Source organism: Trachypithecus francoisi, unplaced genomic scaffold, assembly GCF_009764315.1.
Source record: "Trachypithecus francoisi isolate TF-2019V2 unplaced genomic scaffold, Tfra_2.0 Lachesis_group20, whole genome shotgun sequence".
Taxonomy (NCBI): domain Eukaryota; kingdom Metazoa; phylum Chordata; class Mammalia; order Primates; family Cercopithecidae; genus Trachypithecus; species Trachypithecus francoisi.
In genome coordinates, this window is record NW_022681466.1 from 5597869 (window position 1) to 5613471 (window position 15603).

General features: G+C 53.2%; 1 protein-coding gene across 1 annotated transcript in view; it reads left to right on the forward strand.

Moving 5' to 3' along the window:
* Window positions 1-15603, forward strand: part of TTYH2 (tweety family member 2) — a 48587-nt gene that overhangs the window by 14584 nt on the left and 18400 nt on the right. The window contains exons 3-4 of the mRNA XM_033182032.1: window positions 3214-3325; window positions 9606-9826. Of these exons, the coding sequence (XP_033037923.1) occupies window positions 3214-3325; window positions 9606-9826 (333 nt within the window). The remainder of the gene's footprint in view (window positions 1-3213; window positions 3326-9605; window positions 9827-15603) is intronic.

A 15603-nucleotide genomic window follows, 5' to 3' on the forward strand; every position in this document is an offset into this window, starting at 1 on the left:
TTTTTTTTTTTTTTTCTTTGAGATGGAGTCTTGCTCTGTCACCCAGGCTGGAGTGAAATGGTGCAATCTTTGCTCCCTGCAACCTCCTCCTCCTGGGTTCTAGCCATTCTCCTGCCTCAGTCTCCTGAGTAGCTGCGATTACAGGCACGTGCCACCATGCCCAGCTAATTTTTGTATTTTTAGTAGAGACGAGGTTTCACCATGTTGGCCAGGCTGGTCTCAACTCCTGAGCTCAGGTGACCCGCCCGCCTTGGCCTCCCAAAGTGCTGGGATTGGGATTACAGGCGTGAGCCACTGCGCCCGGCAGGAGGTTTCTATCACAGTCCTCCAGGGGGTTCCGTCCTAGATCCTGTCTTGTTTAAAGAACAAAAGAACAAATATAAGTGTGGACGTGTACACTCACGTCTCCCCACCCCAAACCAAATGAGCATTTTGGATGAAAACTCAGGAGGCTGCTTAATCAGTCTTCAGATGGTCTCAAGTGGTGCGGGTCAGATGGAATATGATGGATGACAAGAGTCAAGATTTGAAATGATTTGTTCATGCTGGAATGTTGGACTAAAACCAACTAGATGAGATTTCACAGGGATCAAGTTCTGCTTTTGGTTAAAACAAAGCAAAAATCAATACAGCACTATAGGAAGGAGGAGAGACTGGGCTTAACAGCAATTCTTGGGAAGAAATTCAGGGGCTGTTTGTAGACCACAAGATCGGCAGAGGGGGAGCGGAGGGGGGAACCAGGGTGGGCACAAGTTCAGTTCAGTGCCCCAGGAAGTGGAGGACCTAAGGCATGAGCCCCACTACGCTCAGAACTGATGAACAACCTGGACTTGAGTGACCTGCTCAGGCCACATTTAAGAGTGACATTAGGCCGGGCGCGGTGGCTCAAGCCTGTAATCCCAGCACTTTGGGAGGCCGAGACGGGCGGATCACGAGGTCAGGAGATCGAGACCATCCTGGCAAACACGGTGAAACCCCATCTCTACTAAAAAATACAAAAAACTAGCCGGGCGAGGTGGCGGGCGCCTGTAGTCCCAGCTACTTGGGAGGCTGAGGCAGGAGAATGGCATGAACCCGGGAGGCGGAGCTTGCAGTGAGCTGAGATCTGGCCACTGCACTCCAACCCGGGCGACAGAGCGAGACTCCGTCTCAAAAAAAAAAAGAGTGACATTAACCAATCATGTAGAGGACGGTGATGGCATGGGCAAGAGTCTGGAGACCTTAGCCCCAAGAAGGACACCTGTCCCACTTGGACAGCACGAGGTGAGCGGGTTATGAAGAAGCCAGGTTCAGCTGTCTGATGGGGCACCATGCAGAACTGGAAACTTCTTCCAGGCTGTCCTAGAAGACAAACGAAGATCCAAGGGATGAGTGGCTTAAGAAGGCAGGTGTCACCTCAGTAGAAGAAGGAACATTCTATAAGCTGAGACTTCACAGTGGAAGAACAGACTGTCACATGGGTGGCCTGGGGATGTTGAGGGAAAGGGTGGGGGATGTTGAGGGAAAGGGTGGAGGATGTCGAGGGAGTCCACAATTCCTGGAGGTGTCAATAGAGACCCAAGGTCAGCACTGAGTATGTGATCTCAGTAGACCTCAGCGCTTCCCAGGCCCACCTGTGTCAGAATCTCCTGGGGGCTGGTAAAAGCTCAGGTACCTGGGCCCTCCTCAGACCTACTGCATCAGCATCCCTAGGGCTGGCTACAGTCTCCTACCTTTTGGAGTCACAGGACTGGAGGACAGTATTTTCCTATTGCCCGAATAAAATGTCCTGTAGAGCCAGCCTGCCAGGGACCCTGAACCTTCACCTCACCACCCCCAGCCCCACCTGCCAGAATGTGAGTTGTCATCTGCCTACTCCACACAGCCCCCAGGAAAGAGTTCCTCAGTTACAGTCAAAAACCTGCTCTCCGTAGATGTTTATAGCAGCTGTATTCAGAATTGCCAGAACTTGGAAGCAACGAAGATGTCTTTAATAGGTGAATGGATAAATTGTGGTCCATCTGGATGATGAAATATTATTCAGCACTGAAAAAAATGTGTTATCAAGCCAGAAGAAGTCACGGAGGAATCTTAAATCCATATTACTAAGTGAAAGAAGCCAACCTGAAAATGTTCCACACGGTATCATTTCAACTCTATGACACTCTGGAAAAGGGAAAACTAAGGATTAAGGCCAGGTGCAGTGGCTCACGCCTGTAATCCCAGCACTTTGGGAGGCTGACGGGATGGGGCGGGGGGATCACCTGAAGTCAAGAGTTCGAGACCAGCCTGGCCGACATGGTGAAACCCCGACTTTACTAAAAATACAAAAAATTAGCTGGGCTTGGTGGCATGTGCCCGTAGTCCCAGCTACTCAGGAGGCTGAGGCAGGAGAATCGCTTAAACCCAGGAGGCGGAGGCTGCAGTGAGCTGAGATCACGCCATTGCACTCCAGCCTGGGCAACAGAGTAAAACTCCATCTCAAAAAAATAAAAATAAAGGGGTCACAGGGGAGGGGGGACTTAATGGGCAGAGCACAGAGGAATTTTAGAGCAATGAAACTACCCTGTATGATATGGTAATGGTGGACACATCATTTTTTCATTTTTTAAAATTTTTTGCAGAGATAGGGTGTCACTATGTTGCGCAGGCTGGTCTCCAACTCCTGAGCTCAAGCGATCCACCCACCTCAGCCTCCCAAAGTGTTGGGATCACAGGCGCGAGTCACCGCACCCAGCCATCGCATGTCTTTATCCATATGTCCAAAACTATAGAATGTGCAACGCTGAGAAGGAACCCTAGTGGAAGCTGTGGGCTCTGGGTGACAACGGTGTGTCCATCTGGGCTTATCGCTTGTAACGGATGTGCCACTCAGCCGCAGGATTTTCGAGTAGAGTAGGAGGCTGTGCATGTGTGGGGCAGCAGATATATGGAAACTCTCTACTTTCCACTAAATTTTGTTGTGAACCTAAAACTGCTCTAAAAACAAGCTTTTTTTTTTTTTTTTTTGGAGACAGAGTCTAGCTCTGTCACCCAGGAGGGAGTGCAGTGGCGTGATCTTGGCTCACTGCAACCTCCACCTCCTGGGTTTAAGCAATTCTATGCCTCAACCTCCTGAGTAGCTGGGATTACAGGCATGAGCCACTGCACCCAGCCCTAAGCTTATTTTTTAATATAAACAAACATTCTCCTCTGTGTATCACCTCTAACCTCTGTTTGGGATCTTGCTTGTAGTGCTGCAGTGGGCATTGGTTTCTATGGAAACAGCGAGACCAACGATGGGATATACCAGCTGATGTACTCCTTGGAAGACGCCAACCACACCTTCTCTGGGATCGATGCTCTGGTAAGGCTCCTGGGCAGCTGGCCGGGTACAGGCACAGCCCACAAGGTCAGTGTGGTCAGAGCAAGGGCCCCTGTCAGATCCCAGCTGGCTCAGCTGCACACGGAGGAGGTGTGGTGCCCGAGGGCTGACCCCTGCCTGCGCTGCAGTTACCTCTGCTGAGGCAAATGGGCAGCTGTGCGCCCCAAGCCCGGAGGGGTGGCAGGGATGGGGGTGAGGACCAAAGGAGGCAGCTGTGGGATCAAACCCCATTTTCTGGCAAGCTCAGCACTTTCTGATGTGTCAGAGGAGACCTTGAATGTGGAAAATCAGCCCCACTGCATTTTTTGTGTTCATTTTAAGTGCCGCATATCGAGTATTGCCGGGTCCAGGAGATGCCAAGAGGAAAAAAGTGTCTTCAGAAACAACTGAGGGCTAAGTGTGGTGGCTCACTCCTGTCATCCCAGCACTTTGAGGGAGGCCAAGGCATATGGAGCTCAGGAGTTTGAGACCAGCCTGGGCAACATGGCAAAACCCTGTCTGTACCAAAAATACAAAACTTAGCTAGTGGTGGTGTGGCTCCAGCTACCCGGGAGGCTGAAAGCAGGAGGATCACTTGAATCTGGGAGGCGGAGGTTGCAGTGAGCCAAGATCACACCATCACACTCCAGCCTGGGCACCAGAATGAGACTCCATCTCAAAAATTAAAACACACACACACACACACACACACACAATTGAAGAGCCCCGTGGCGTGGGTGCTGGAGACCTGCTTCAGCTCTTTGGGGCTCTGGCTTCCAGGCGGTGACTCCAGGTGGGGGCTCACAGTGAAGGATGCGCTGGCCTGGCCAGAGGAGGTGTCAGACTCTTAGGAGAAGGGGAAGGCTACTCTGCCAAGCCAGGGCTGGATTTTGTGGCAGAGGCTGCTTGATACACACGAGCCTTTTGCTGGAGCTGCCACCCCTCTGCTGGAGACGTGGCCCAGGGAGGAGCACGATGAGGGTAGACAGCTGAGGACTTGGTTCCCTGAAAACCGCCTCTGCCTTTTCTACCCCAGCTGCCTGGAACTGGAGTTTTCCCAAGTTTTGACCTTGGCCCCCACACACGTCGTTCTCACTCTAAGCACCAGGCCTTTTCAGCTGCTTATCCGAGCAGCCTCTGCCACAAAATCCAGCCCCAACAGGAGAATTTGGCCACTGCCCCAGCATCCTCCAGAAGAGGATTGGACCCCATTTGCCCCCCTCCTGCTCCCTTAAGCTCCCCTAAGGCTTTAATCCCTCAGTCAACAAGGGGGATCGGGGGTGTCACCTTAAAGAGACAGCTGTGCTGCTCCTCCGTGCCCAAGTCAATTGTGGGAGGAGGCCCTGGCCTCCAGAAAGGGGCTGAGGGTGGCTACCAGACCAGGGGCCCTGGTCCTTTGCAGAGTTCATTCGGCCACCCATGTCCACCGGAACCCATCCCCATAGCTGAGCGCTGATTCCCGGTGTGCAGATGCTAGTCTGGAACAGCCTTGCGTGGTGAGCTGGGGCGGCTGGGATGGAGGAACTGAGTGACAGCCAGCTCCAGCCTGGGAGGCAGAGGTGTCACCTGGCCTGGCTGGGGAGAATTCTCCCTCTGGGCACCCACCCTTGTCCCAGGCCCTGGGGGGGAAGTGTCCCATGGTCACTGCCCTCTAGGCTCTCTCTGCCCCTCCCTGCCATCCTGCTGCCTGCCTCCTCTTCACCCACCAGCACCAGGATCGCTGGAGGAGGAACCTAGCCCCCAGCGGAAAATCCCCTGCCCTGCCCAGGAAGGCCCCAGGGCCATGACCTTCACGGGTTTAGAGAAACTCCCGAACTCCCTTATGGGAAAATGTCAAGTCCTAGAAGTCCCTATCCCGCAGGATGAGAGCCGCCAGGGAGGGGAGCTGGGAACGAGCCCCCATGCTGGGGCCTTCCACCCCACAGCCTGATGGTGCTCCAGGGCCAGGTTTGGACATTTCACAGCAAGCCCCACTCTCTGAAATCCCCCATGTCCCCAAAGGGACAGGTTCTGTATCCCTGGAGATCAGCCCCTCGTCCTCTCCATTGTTACCGAGAAGTGAGGCCAGGAGTCCCAGGGCTTCACACTGGTCCAGCCAGCCCATAGCTGCCTTCAGCCTGCGGGTGACCACCTCCCCCTTTGGTAGGAACCCCTAGGGCCCAGGTGTAGCTGCTGCCTCCAGGTGGAAAGGCAGCACCTGGGTCCTTGCTAGGACCTGTGAGGCTGGTTTGGTCCTCAGGGTAGACACTCAGCACACTAGTCCTCAGGGCTCCAGGGGAGGCAGCAGATCTAAAAGACTTCCCAGATCCAAGGGGGAAGTCCAGATATCAGATAAATGACATTAGTGAAATAATGTCAGTGAAAGTGCTGGTAGACTATAAAATACGCTCAACTGTATGACTGTGATTATGAATGCTATTAATTACTGTAATGACCTTGGGGTCAACGGGAGGCTGGGATCCGGGACGCTGTGGGCGGCAGAAGCAGGTGGGGGACTCGTGGGCAAGTCAGGCAGGACCTGAACCTGGGCCTTGCCAGAGCCCGGATCATGCAGCTGAGTGGCCAACAAGAGGCCCTCTAGGGATGCACCCACAGAGTGAGGTGGGCCCTGCTCCACGTCCTCCTTTCCTAGACTGGAAGCCCCACACCTATGCGTGTCCAACTAGAGGGACACCTGTGCCTTGGTGGGTAGGGGCGGTGGTCCAGGGATCAGGCAGTCCTGGGAGGGCTGAACGCCCCAGTCTGGGGGAGTAGAGAGGAATCATTTCAGGATACCAAAACTTCCTGTACGTGGTAGCCAGCATGGCCCCTCCAGGCTCCCTCATGTGAGCCCACAGCAGGCTGATGGGCAGCCCTCAGGTGAAGAAACTGAGGCACAGGGAGGTTGCATTGCTGGCCCGAGATTGAAAATGTGTATGTTTCGGAGCAGAAGCCAGACCCCAGGCCTTCTGGTCTTAGCCCCTTTACCTCCACTGACCTGGCCCATCCACCTTTCCTGATAAGCTCACTGAGTGCGGGAGAGTCCTCCCTCCCAGAGGTTTTCATACTTGAGCTTGCATCAGAATCACCTGGAAGGGTTGGTAAACACTGATTGCAGGGCCCCACCCCCGGAGGTTCTGATTCAGTGGGCCTGGGGCAGGGCTGAGTGCTTTTGCTTTTGTGAGGGAGTTCCCAGGGCGTGCATCTTATGCCCCTGGTCCCGGGACCACACTTGAGAGCTGCTCTTTCGTCTAGACCATGGTCTCTGCCACCTGTAGCTCGTCCCTAACTCTGCCCAGTCTGGAAAGCTGGCCTGACCCTCCTGTTCCCAGAGCTTCCCATGAGAGAGAGCCTGATTCCATCTCTGGGTCATCCCACCTGTGCCTGGGGGGAGTGCTATGTCCCGAACCTTTAAGGAATTGGGGATGGTATGGAGAAGTGGTGGGGAGTTGTAAGTAGGTCACTGCTGTCATTCTTATTTTTAAAAATTTTAGGATCTTTTGAGCCTAGGAGTTCAAGAACAGCCTGGGCAGCATAGCGAGACCCCATCTCAAAAAAACAATTTTTTAGTGTTGTTTCCTGTGGGAAAATATCAGGAAGAAAGAGAAGGCATGACAAATACAAATACTGCCTTCTTCCCCTGTCCCCCCAAGGAGGAGTTTAAGAAATAGAGAAGTTAAAAATGTAGAACTGTAAAGGAGAAAACAAGTGGCCTTACAGAAAAAGTTTACAGATAATTTTTAACAGCCCTTTGCTCTGAAGTTTGATACAATATTGAAATATAGAAATGTCACCTGTTACTGGGTTTGTTCAGAATGCCACTATTCTTTGACAACAGTGCCATTTGTTATCAGTGATTCCAAAGTGGTTGTACATTTATGTTATTAAATTGAACAGCCAAGTGTACTAGCATGACATTTAGTTACTGAATGTACTTTTACATGGTATGAGGTCTTTTTCCCCTGTACTACGGGCTGTTGAATCTGTACAGGGTAGAGTGTCTCTGTACACTGGTATCGCTTAGTCCTTAACCAGCTCGTAAGAACCAAGCATAAGCCAGAAAACGGAACAAGCCTCTGACACTGAAAAAATAAAACAAAATGAAACAAAGAGAGCCATTCTCTTTTCTGGAACCAGGAACTCCCAGCGTAGCGCAGATGTAAAAGGCCACACAGCTGATGTGAAGTCCCAGTAACACAGAGAACACCGTTTGCCTCCAAGAGTGGAATCTAATCAGCCTTGCTGATCTCACTGTGGGAAGTTTCTGCCTCTTCTTCTGTGTTTTTATCTCCCAGACCCGTGGGAGCTGAAGGCTGCCGAAGGTGGATTAGTGCACGCTGCCCCTGTCCCGGCCCGTTGTGCTTCTTGGTTTAGCGTGACAGTTTCAGAACAACAAAGCCCTTTCTCCCCTCGCTGCCAGCAAGGGTGTGCTTCAGGCTGCCAAGCTGCATCCCGGGGCTCTGCTGCACCCCGGGGCTCTGCAGGCACCCTGGGTCTGGGCTGTGGGAAAGCCCCGCTAACCAGTACGAGCCCTGCCTGTGCCCTTCAAAAGCCAGTAAGGGTCGACTTGGACCATTAGAAATGGAGGGACACGGCCGGGCGTGGTGGCTCATGCCTGTAATCCCAGCACTTTGGGAGGCTGAGGTGGGTGGATCACTTGAGGCCAGGAGCTCAAGAGAGCAGCTTGGCCAACATGGTGAAACTCTGTCTCCACTAAAAATACAAAAATTAGCCGCGCATGGTGGTGCACGCCTGTAGTCCTAGCTACTTGGGAGGGAGCCTGAGGCAGGAGAATCGCTTGAACCCAGGAGGCGGAGGTTGCACTGAGCCGAGATTGCACCACTGCACTCCAGCCTGGGTGAGACAGAGCGATACTCCATCTCAAAAAACAAACAAAGAAAGGAAGGAAGGAACGAAAGAAAGAAAGGAAGAAATGGATGGACAGGCTACTCTGGAACACTGCCTATAGGGTAGCCCTGCTCTGCAAGGAGCGGTACCTTTAAAAATAAATAAATAATGTTTTCAACTGGATGGCCAGCCATCAACTTTCTATTTCTGTCTTTGCATTGCATTGGCAGATGTTTCCTTTAGGGTCCACTCAACCCCAGGCCCTTAGGGCTCAGCCAAGGGACAGGAGCCTGTCTGCCCACCCAGCGGGACACACGTCCAGGGGAGGATGTGAATACAGGGAGAAGGCGCCGGTTTCCTCCTCCTGCCTCATGTCCAGGCTCGTCAGAGACAGGATCACAACTGTTTTTGTTTTTGCAAAGTCCCATTGTCTTGCCTTCACTCAGCGTTCAGGACGCGGTGTGCTGCTGCTAGCGCCACAACAAAGCCTTTCTCTTATAGAACAGTTAGCAATCCTGTTGTGGGGATACGAGGTCAAGGTAGCAACATAGAGTCTGTTTCTCTAAAAGAGAATTTGTAAGCCTAAGTGTTGAAAGTTTTAAGAGAATCTTCGAAGAATAACAGATTATTTTGTTGGTTTCTCCATGCGGGTGTCTCTCTCTAAATATAGTAAGGGATAGTAATGAATGCATACGTTCATTCCAGCCCTTTACAGCAGGGGCCATGTGGTGAGCACACAGGATAGCCTACTTAGTAGACAGCCACAGAGGCTCCAGAGTGCAGGGATGTGCCCACACTCCCAGCGCCAGAAGCTAGACCTGGCTGCAGCCTCCAGCACACAGTGGTGTGCTCCTCTGGCACCAGTATTCTGTCTCTTGGAGCCCAGATCCTGGTTAAGGCCAGTTCAGGGACTGCCCCCTGGTTTGAGGGACATGAGGACTGGGTGGGTAGTGGCAGCCTCTGTCTTCAGTCCTTCCTCCAGGGGCACAGGCTCGAGATCTTCAGAGCTGGGGCAGCATGGTATGTTCATTCGTGCCTGAGCAGGCCAGGTCACCTTTTTTTTTTTTTTTTTTGAGACAGAGTCTCATTCTTGTTGCCCAAGCTGGAGTACAATGGTGCAATCTTGGCTCATTGCAGACTCCGCCTCCCAGGTCCGAGCGATCGTCCTGCCTCAGCCTCCCAAGTAGCTAGGACTACAGGTACATGCCACCACACCTGGCTAATTTTTATGTATTTTTTTTTTGTAGAAACAGGGTCTCACTATGTTGCCCAGGCTGGTCTCAAACTCCTGGATTCAAGCAATCCGCCTGCCTCAGCCTCCCAAAATGCTGGGATGACAGGCGTGAGCGTAATTATCGCAACTGGCCAGGCCACCTTCTGCTGCCTGGAAAGACCTCTTCCGGGATGAGAATCAGAAGCTTTACCTCCCTGGCTTTTGCTCCCTGCTCCTCCCTAGGTTTCCGGAACTACCCAGAAGATGAAGGTGGACCTAGAGCAGCACCTGGCCCGGCTTAGTGAGATCTTTGCTGCCCGGGGCGATTACATGCAGACCCTGAAGTTCATACAGCAGATGGCGGGTAGCGTTGTTGTTCAGCTCTCAGGACTGCCCACGTGGAGGGAAGTCACCATGGAGCTGACCAAGCTATCCGACCAGACTGGCTACATAGAGTACTACAGGTGAGGAGCCGGTGGGAGGCAGAGGGAGGGGCAGCAGGGGCTACATCCGCTTCATTCATCCAAACCTGCATGTTGAGCTCCAGGTGGAGAAGGGCCACCGGAAAGTCTTCTTTTTTTTTTAGACAGAGTCTTGCTCTGTCACCCAGGCTGGAGTGAAGTGGCACAACCTCAGCTCACTACAACCTCTACCTGCTGGGTTCAAGCGATTCTCTTACCTCAGCCTCCCTCCCAAGTCGCTGGGACTACAGGTGTGTGCCACCACACCAGACTAATTTTTGTATTTTTAGTAGAGACAGAGTTTCACCATGTTGGCCAGGAGCTGGCCTCTCGAGCTCCTGGCCTCGAGTGATCCGCCCGCCTCGGCCTCCCAAAGTGCTGGGATTACAGGCATGAGCCACCAGAAAGTCTTGATAAGCCATTGGCCGAAATCAGGAGAACATGGGAGCTTACAGGGGCCACATGGTGAGCATGCAGATAGCCTCCTTCATAGACAGGCAGCAGAAGCTACAGAGGGCAGGGATGTGCTCACGCTCCCCATGCCAAAGGCTGGACTTGGCCTCGGCCTCCAGCACACAGTGGGGTGCTTCTCTGGGTCCAGCATTCTTTGTGGCTGGTGCAGGGTGGAAACGCCGCATGCTTTATAGGTTCCTCGCCTGCCAGAGTTTATGGGATAGGATTTCTTGTACCCACAGACTCAGCCACAGGGTTATGGGGGGTTAAAGAAATGAGCACCCAGCTGAGGGTGCTAAGAAGCTGCCATCAGGGGAGGCTCTGACCTACAGGTCATTGTGCTCCCAGGGCCTGGCCCTAGCGTGGAGGAGGCTACAAGGGAAGAAAGAGGCTGTGCCCCCAGACTCGCTTTTTTTTCTTTCTTTCTTTCTAAGACAGTATCTCACTCTGTCACCCAGGCTGGAGTGCAGTGGTGTGATCATGCCTCATTGCAGCCTTGAACTCCCCAGCTCAAGTGATCCTCCCACCTCAGCCTCCTGAGTAGCTGGACTACAGGCACACAACCACGCCTGGCTAGTTTAAACAGAACGTTTTTTGCGGCCGGGCCTGGTGGCTCACACCTATAATCCCAGCACTTTGGGAGGCCAAGGCAGGCAGATCACCTGAGGTCGGGAGTTCAAGACCAGCCTGACCAACATGGAGAAACCCTGTCTTTACTAAAAAATACGAAATTAGCTGGGCATGGTGGCACATGCCTGTAATCCAAGCTACTCGGGAGGCTGAGGCAGGAGAATTGCTTGAACCCAGGAGGTTGAGGTTGCACTGAGCCAAGATCATGCCGTTGCACTCCAGCCTCAGCAACAAGAGGGAAACTCCATCTCAGGGGAAAAAAAAAAAAATTTAGAATTAGGGGTCTTGCTTTGTTGCCCAGGCTGGTCTCAAAACCCTGGTCTCAAGCAATCCTCCCACCTCGTCCTGGGATTACAGACATGAGCCACTGTGCCCAGACCAGCCTCACTTATGAGTGATGGGGGCTGAGGGGCACCACCCTCACTTAGGCGTACAAACTCATGGCCGTGTCATCTGACCTCTGGGGCTTTGTTTACATCTCCCCTGCCTTCCCATTCGCCAAACCCCGGCCCAGGCAGAGGTACTGGACACAGTCGGCAGAGCAGGGACCTGCTGCCTCTCTCCAGGTGCAGGGTCCAGCGAAGGTTGCTCTGGGGAGAGCGCAGGAAGGAGGCAGCAGCCCCAGCCTTTGGAGAGCTCCCGGCTGAATGGTGGCCTGGGCTTGTGCTCCCAGGGCCCCAGGCCTAGCCTGGAGGAGGCACGCGGGGAGTGGAAGAATGAGTCATGAGGAGCGAGTATCAGTTCTTTGGATCCCTCCCGGCTCCCTCCATTTGTTGGCTCCTCTTCAAGCCATTGAGGAAATTCAGAGCCTTTAGCTCAGGGTTGCACAACTTACTCCTGTTTTCTGGATTTGTGTTCCCTTTGTGTCATAAAGCCCCATGCCAGGAGGTCACTGCTGGACTGAGTCCAGGGGCCTCTCCCCTTCCCAAAAATAGGAGATGGCAGGTCCCTTAGCAGAGGGAGCTCATGAAGTCCCCAGCTCTGGGGATCCTCCCCACACCTTGCCTCCCCAGCCCGTCCAGCCCCTGCGTCTCCGCCATGTCCTGGATGCTCTGGATTGAAGGGACCTTGGTCCTGCTCCCCAGCAGAGTGCCTCCCTCCCAAAGGACAGAAGGAAACTGCCAGCTGTAAGGACTGTCCGTGACCTCCTGCTCCTGTGGCCCCAAAACAAGGGTATCTGATGAGTCTCCTGATGTGTGGGCCATTCATTGCCTGAGCCTTTGAAATCTTATGTCAGGCAGGGGCTGGGGGTACAAAGGTATCCATTTTGACCTCACTCTTCTCTGAGCGCACCTAGCAGAGGACTGTGTATGTTTAATAGCCTCCTGTGGGCATTTTGATAATGACACAGATGGAATTAAGTCAATTTACATATCAAAGGGGGCTTATTGTGAAGGCGATTTTATTAAAATAGTGGAAGGATGGTGCCAACTGCACATCAGCTATTTCGGCATGGGTGATTGACAGGACCCCCTGTGAGCCCATCCCCCACTCCCCACTCCTTGTTCAGGTTGAGGCAGAAGAGGTTTGGCTGAGCGCGGTGGCTCATGCTGTAATCCCAGCACTTTGCGAGGCCAAGGCGGGCAGATCACCTGAGGCCAGTAATTCGAGACCAGCCTGGGTAACATGGAGAAACCTCATTTCTACTAAAAATACAAAAATTAGCTGGATGTGGTGGCGCATGCCTGTAGTCCCAGCTACTTGGGAGGCTGAGGCAGGAGAATCACTTGAACCCAGGAAGCGGAGGCTGCAGTGAGCCAAGATTGTGCCACTGCCCTCCAGCCAGGGCAATAGAGTGAGACTCTGTCTCAAAAGAAAAAAAAAAAAAAGCAGAGGTCTAGTCCAAGGTTGGCACCTGTGGCTCCTAAACATCAATGATGTCTTTGCTTCCATCTGTGGCTCCTCCTCTTACCTGAGCTGCTCTGGAACACAAGCCCTCCCCTGAAGGGCCCCCATCTTTGCTTTTGGGATAGTCCTTGAGCATGACCATGCAGCGAAGCAAATATTTCCTAGCGTTTTTATACAAGGCCTGGCGAAGTATTGGAGGAGATAAAAAGCCGAGGGGCTCCTCTCTTTGAGAGGCCACAGTGAGGGAGGAGGGAGCCGGGGTGGGAGTGGCTCTGGCATGCAGAGCCGAGTTCTGGGTTAGGAATACATCCCCCAGTCCTCGCCCGGCTCCTCTGGGAAAACACATCCGCCTAGAGGAGATGTTTCCAGGAACCCCTGACAACATGAGGCCCCGGAGGCAGGGAAAATACACTGAATCACAGCCACAGAGAGTGGGTTAGAAGCACCCCTAACTGGATTTCCTGCTGCTCTACAGAGCGGAGGCGAGAGGTGACAAGCAATCTTTAAGTTTGAAACATGAACTGGGTATTTTGAGAGGTGCCCTGTGGCTGGCTGTGTCCCTTGCAGGAAGCTTGATGGAGACAATGTGGAATTCCTGGGTCAGGCTCTCCCCACCATGGGGCCTTGGCTTTCCAATCTGTAGAATGGGATCCAGCTCACACCTATGATCCCAGCACTTTGGGAGGCTGAAGCAGGAGGATCTCTTGAGTCCAGGGTTTGAGACCAGTCTGGACAACACAGAGAGACCTAGTCTTTATAATACGTGTGTGTGTGTGTGTGTGTGCGCGCGCGCGGGCGTGTGTGTAAAAATAAGAATGTGATCCAAACACTAGATGGTTTGCGAGGTTCCTTTCAGCTCTGAGCTGAGTCTAAGGAAACTGGCTTCTTGGTAGCAGCAGGCTCTGCCTACTCCGCAAAGCCCCCAGCTCCATTCCTGGGAATCCCAGATTCCTAGTGTGCATTGCCCCCTGCTCTGTGCAGAAACAAGGACTTTGATTAGTCCCCTTCTCTTGGCAGTAAGCCTCGATTTGGGGAGTCAGAAAGAACCTCCCTTGGCTGCTGGGGCCTCCAGCTTGCTCTCTCCCCTCTCTCCCTTAGAGCCTCTTTGCCACTTTCTGCCAGCTCCAGGGGACTCCCTGCCCATGCTCCAAACTCCTTCTTCCCCTTTATGATGTCAGTAAAGCAGAAAACCATTGCTGGAGAGGAGAGGTCAGCGACTTTACCTGGCTCTTGCAGCAAGAGAAATAATGATCCAAATACTGCCCTCTCTGGGGACTGGGAAGCCCCTGTCTCTGCACCCTCCCTCCACTGTCCACTCTCCTGCTGGTGCCCAGCACAGGGCAAGGGGCATGGCTGCCAGGGGAGACCACTGGCCTTGTGAGGACCACCTTGGGGACCTGTGTGGAAGTGAAAGGAACAAGGGCACTTTGGGGTCTTCTCGGTGCCCTTGGGCTTAAGGTACTTTGATTCTTCAGCCTGTTCTCTGGAGAAGCAGGAGGGCAGGGCCTTTGAAGTCCCGGGCTGCCTTGCCCCGTCAACCTTTATATTTAGCAAGCACTTAATCCTTACTCTGGCCCTGTGAGATGAGGGGTTCCAGCTCCCTTTACAGATGTGGAAACCAAGGTCCTAAAGGGTGAGGTAGCTTACCAAGCTCTCCCAGCTGGGGTGTAACTGCCTTTCCCTACCAGCCCAGCCTTGGGGGCAAAAAGGCCAGAGGAATGAAGGGCTTGGAGGAGCCTAGAGGTCTGCAGGGCCGTTGGTACCCTGACCCGGACTCCCGGGTTCTACACTGAGCTCTCTGATGGTCAGAAACGAACCCACTCACCTGGGTATCCCTGGTGCCAAGCTCAGTCCCTGGCACAAATGTTGTTTAAAAATGAACCTAAAGGCCGGGCGCGGTGGCTCAAGCCTGTAATCCCAGCACTTTCGGAGGCCGAGACGGGCGGATCACGAGGTCAGGAGATCGAGACCATCCTGGCTAACATGGTGAAACCCCGTCTCTACTAAAAAAAAATACAAAAAACTAGCCGGGCGAGGTGGCGGGTGCCTGTAGTCCCAGCTACTCGGGAGGCTGAGGCAGGAGAATGGCGTGAACCCGGGATGCGGAGCTTGCAGTGAGCTGAGATCCAGCCACTGCACTCCAGCCTGGGCGACAGAGCAAAACTCCATCTCAAAAAAAAAAAAAAAAAAGAACCTAAAGTCTTTTGTTGTTGTTATTTTTGAGATGGAGTCTCACTCTGTTGCCCGGGCTGGAGTGCAATGGCGTGATCTCGGCTCACGGCAACCGCTGCCTCCTGGTTTCAAGTGATTCTCCTACTTCAGCCTCCCGAGTAGCTCGGACTACAGGCGCCCACCACCACACCTGGCTAATTTTTGTATATTTTGTAGAGATGGGTTTCTTTTTTTTTTGAGACGGAGTCTGGCTCTGTCACCCAGGCTGGAGTGCAGTGGCACGATCTCGGCTCACTGCAAGCTCCGCCTCCCGGGTTCACGCCATTCTCCTGCCTCAGCCTCCCAAGTATCTGGGACTACAGGCGCCCGCGACCACGCCCGGCTACTTTTTTTGTATTTTTAGTAGAGACGGGGTTTCACCCGTGTTAGCCAGGATGGTCTCGATCTCCTGACCTCGTGATCTGCCCGCCTCGGCCTCCCAAAGTGCTGGGATTACAGGTGTGAGCCAGAGATGGGATTTCACCATGTTGTCTGGCTCGTCTTGAACTCCTGACCTCAAGTGATCCACCCATCTTGGCCTCCCAAAGTGCTGGGATTGATTACAGGCGTGAGCCACTGCGCCTGGCCTGAACCTAAAAGTCTTAAGTTATGGATCCCATCCAGCAAGGGGGCAAGAC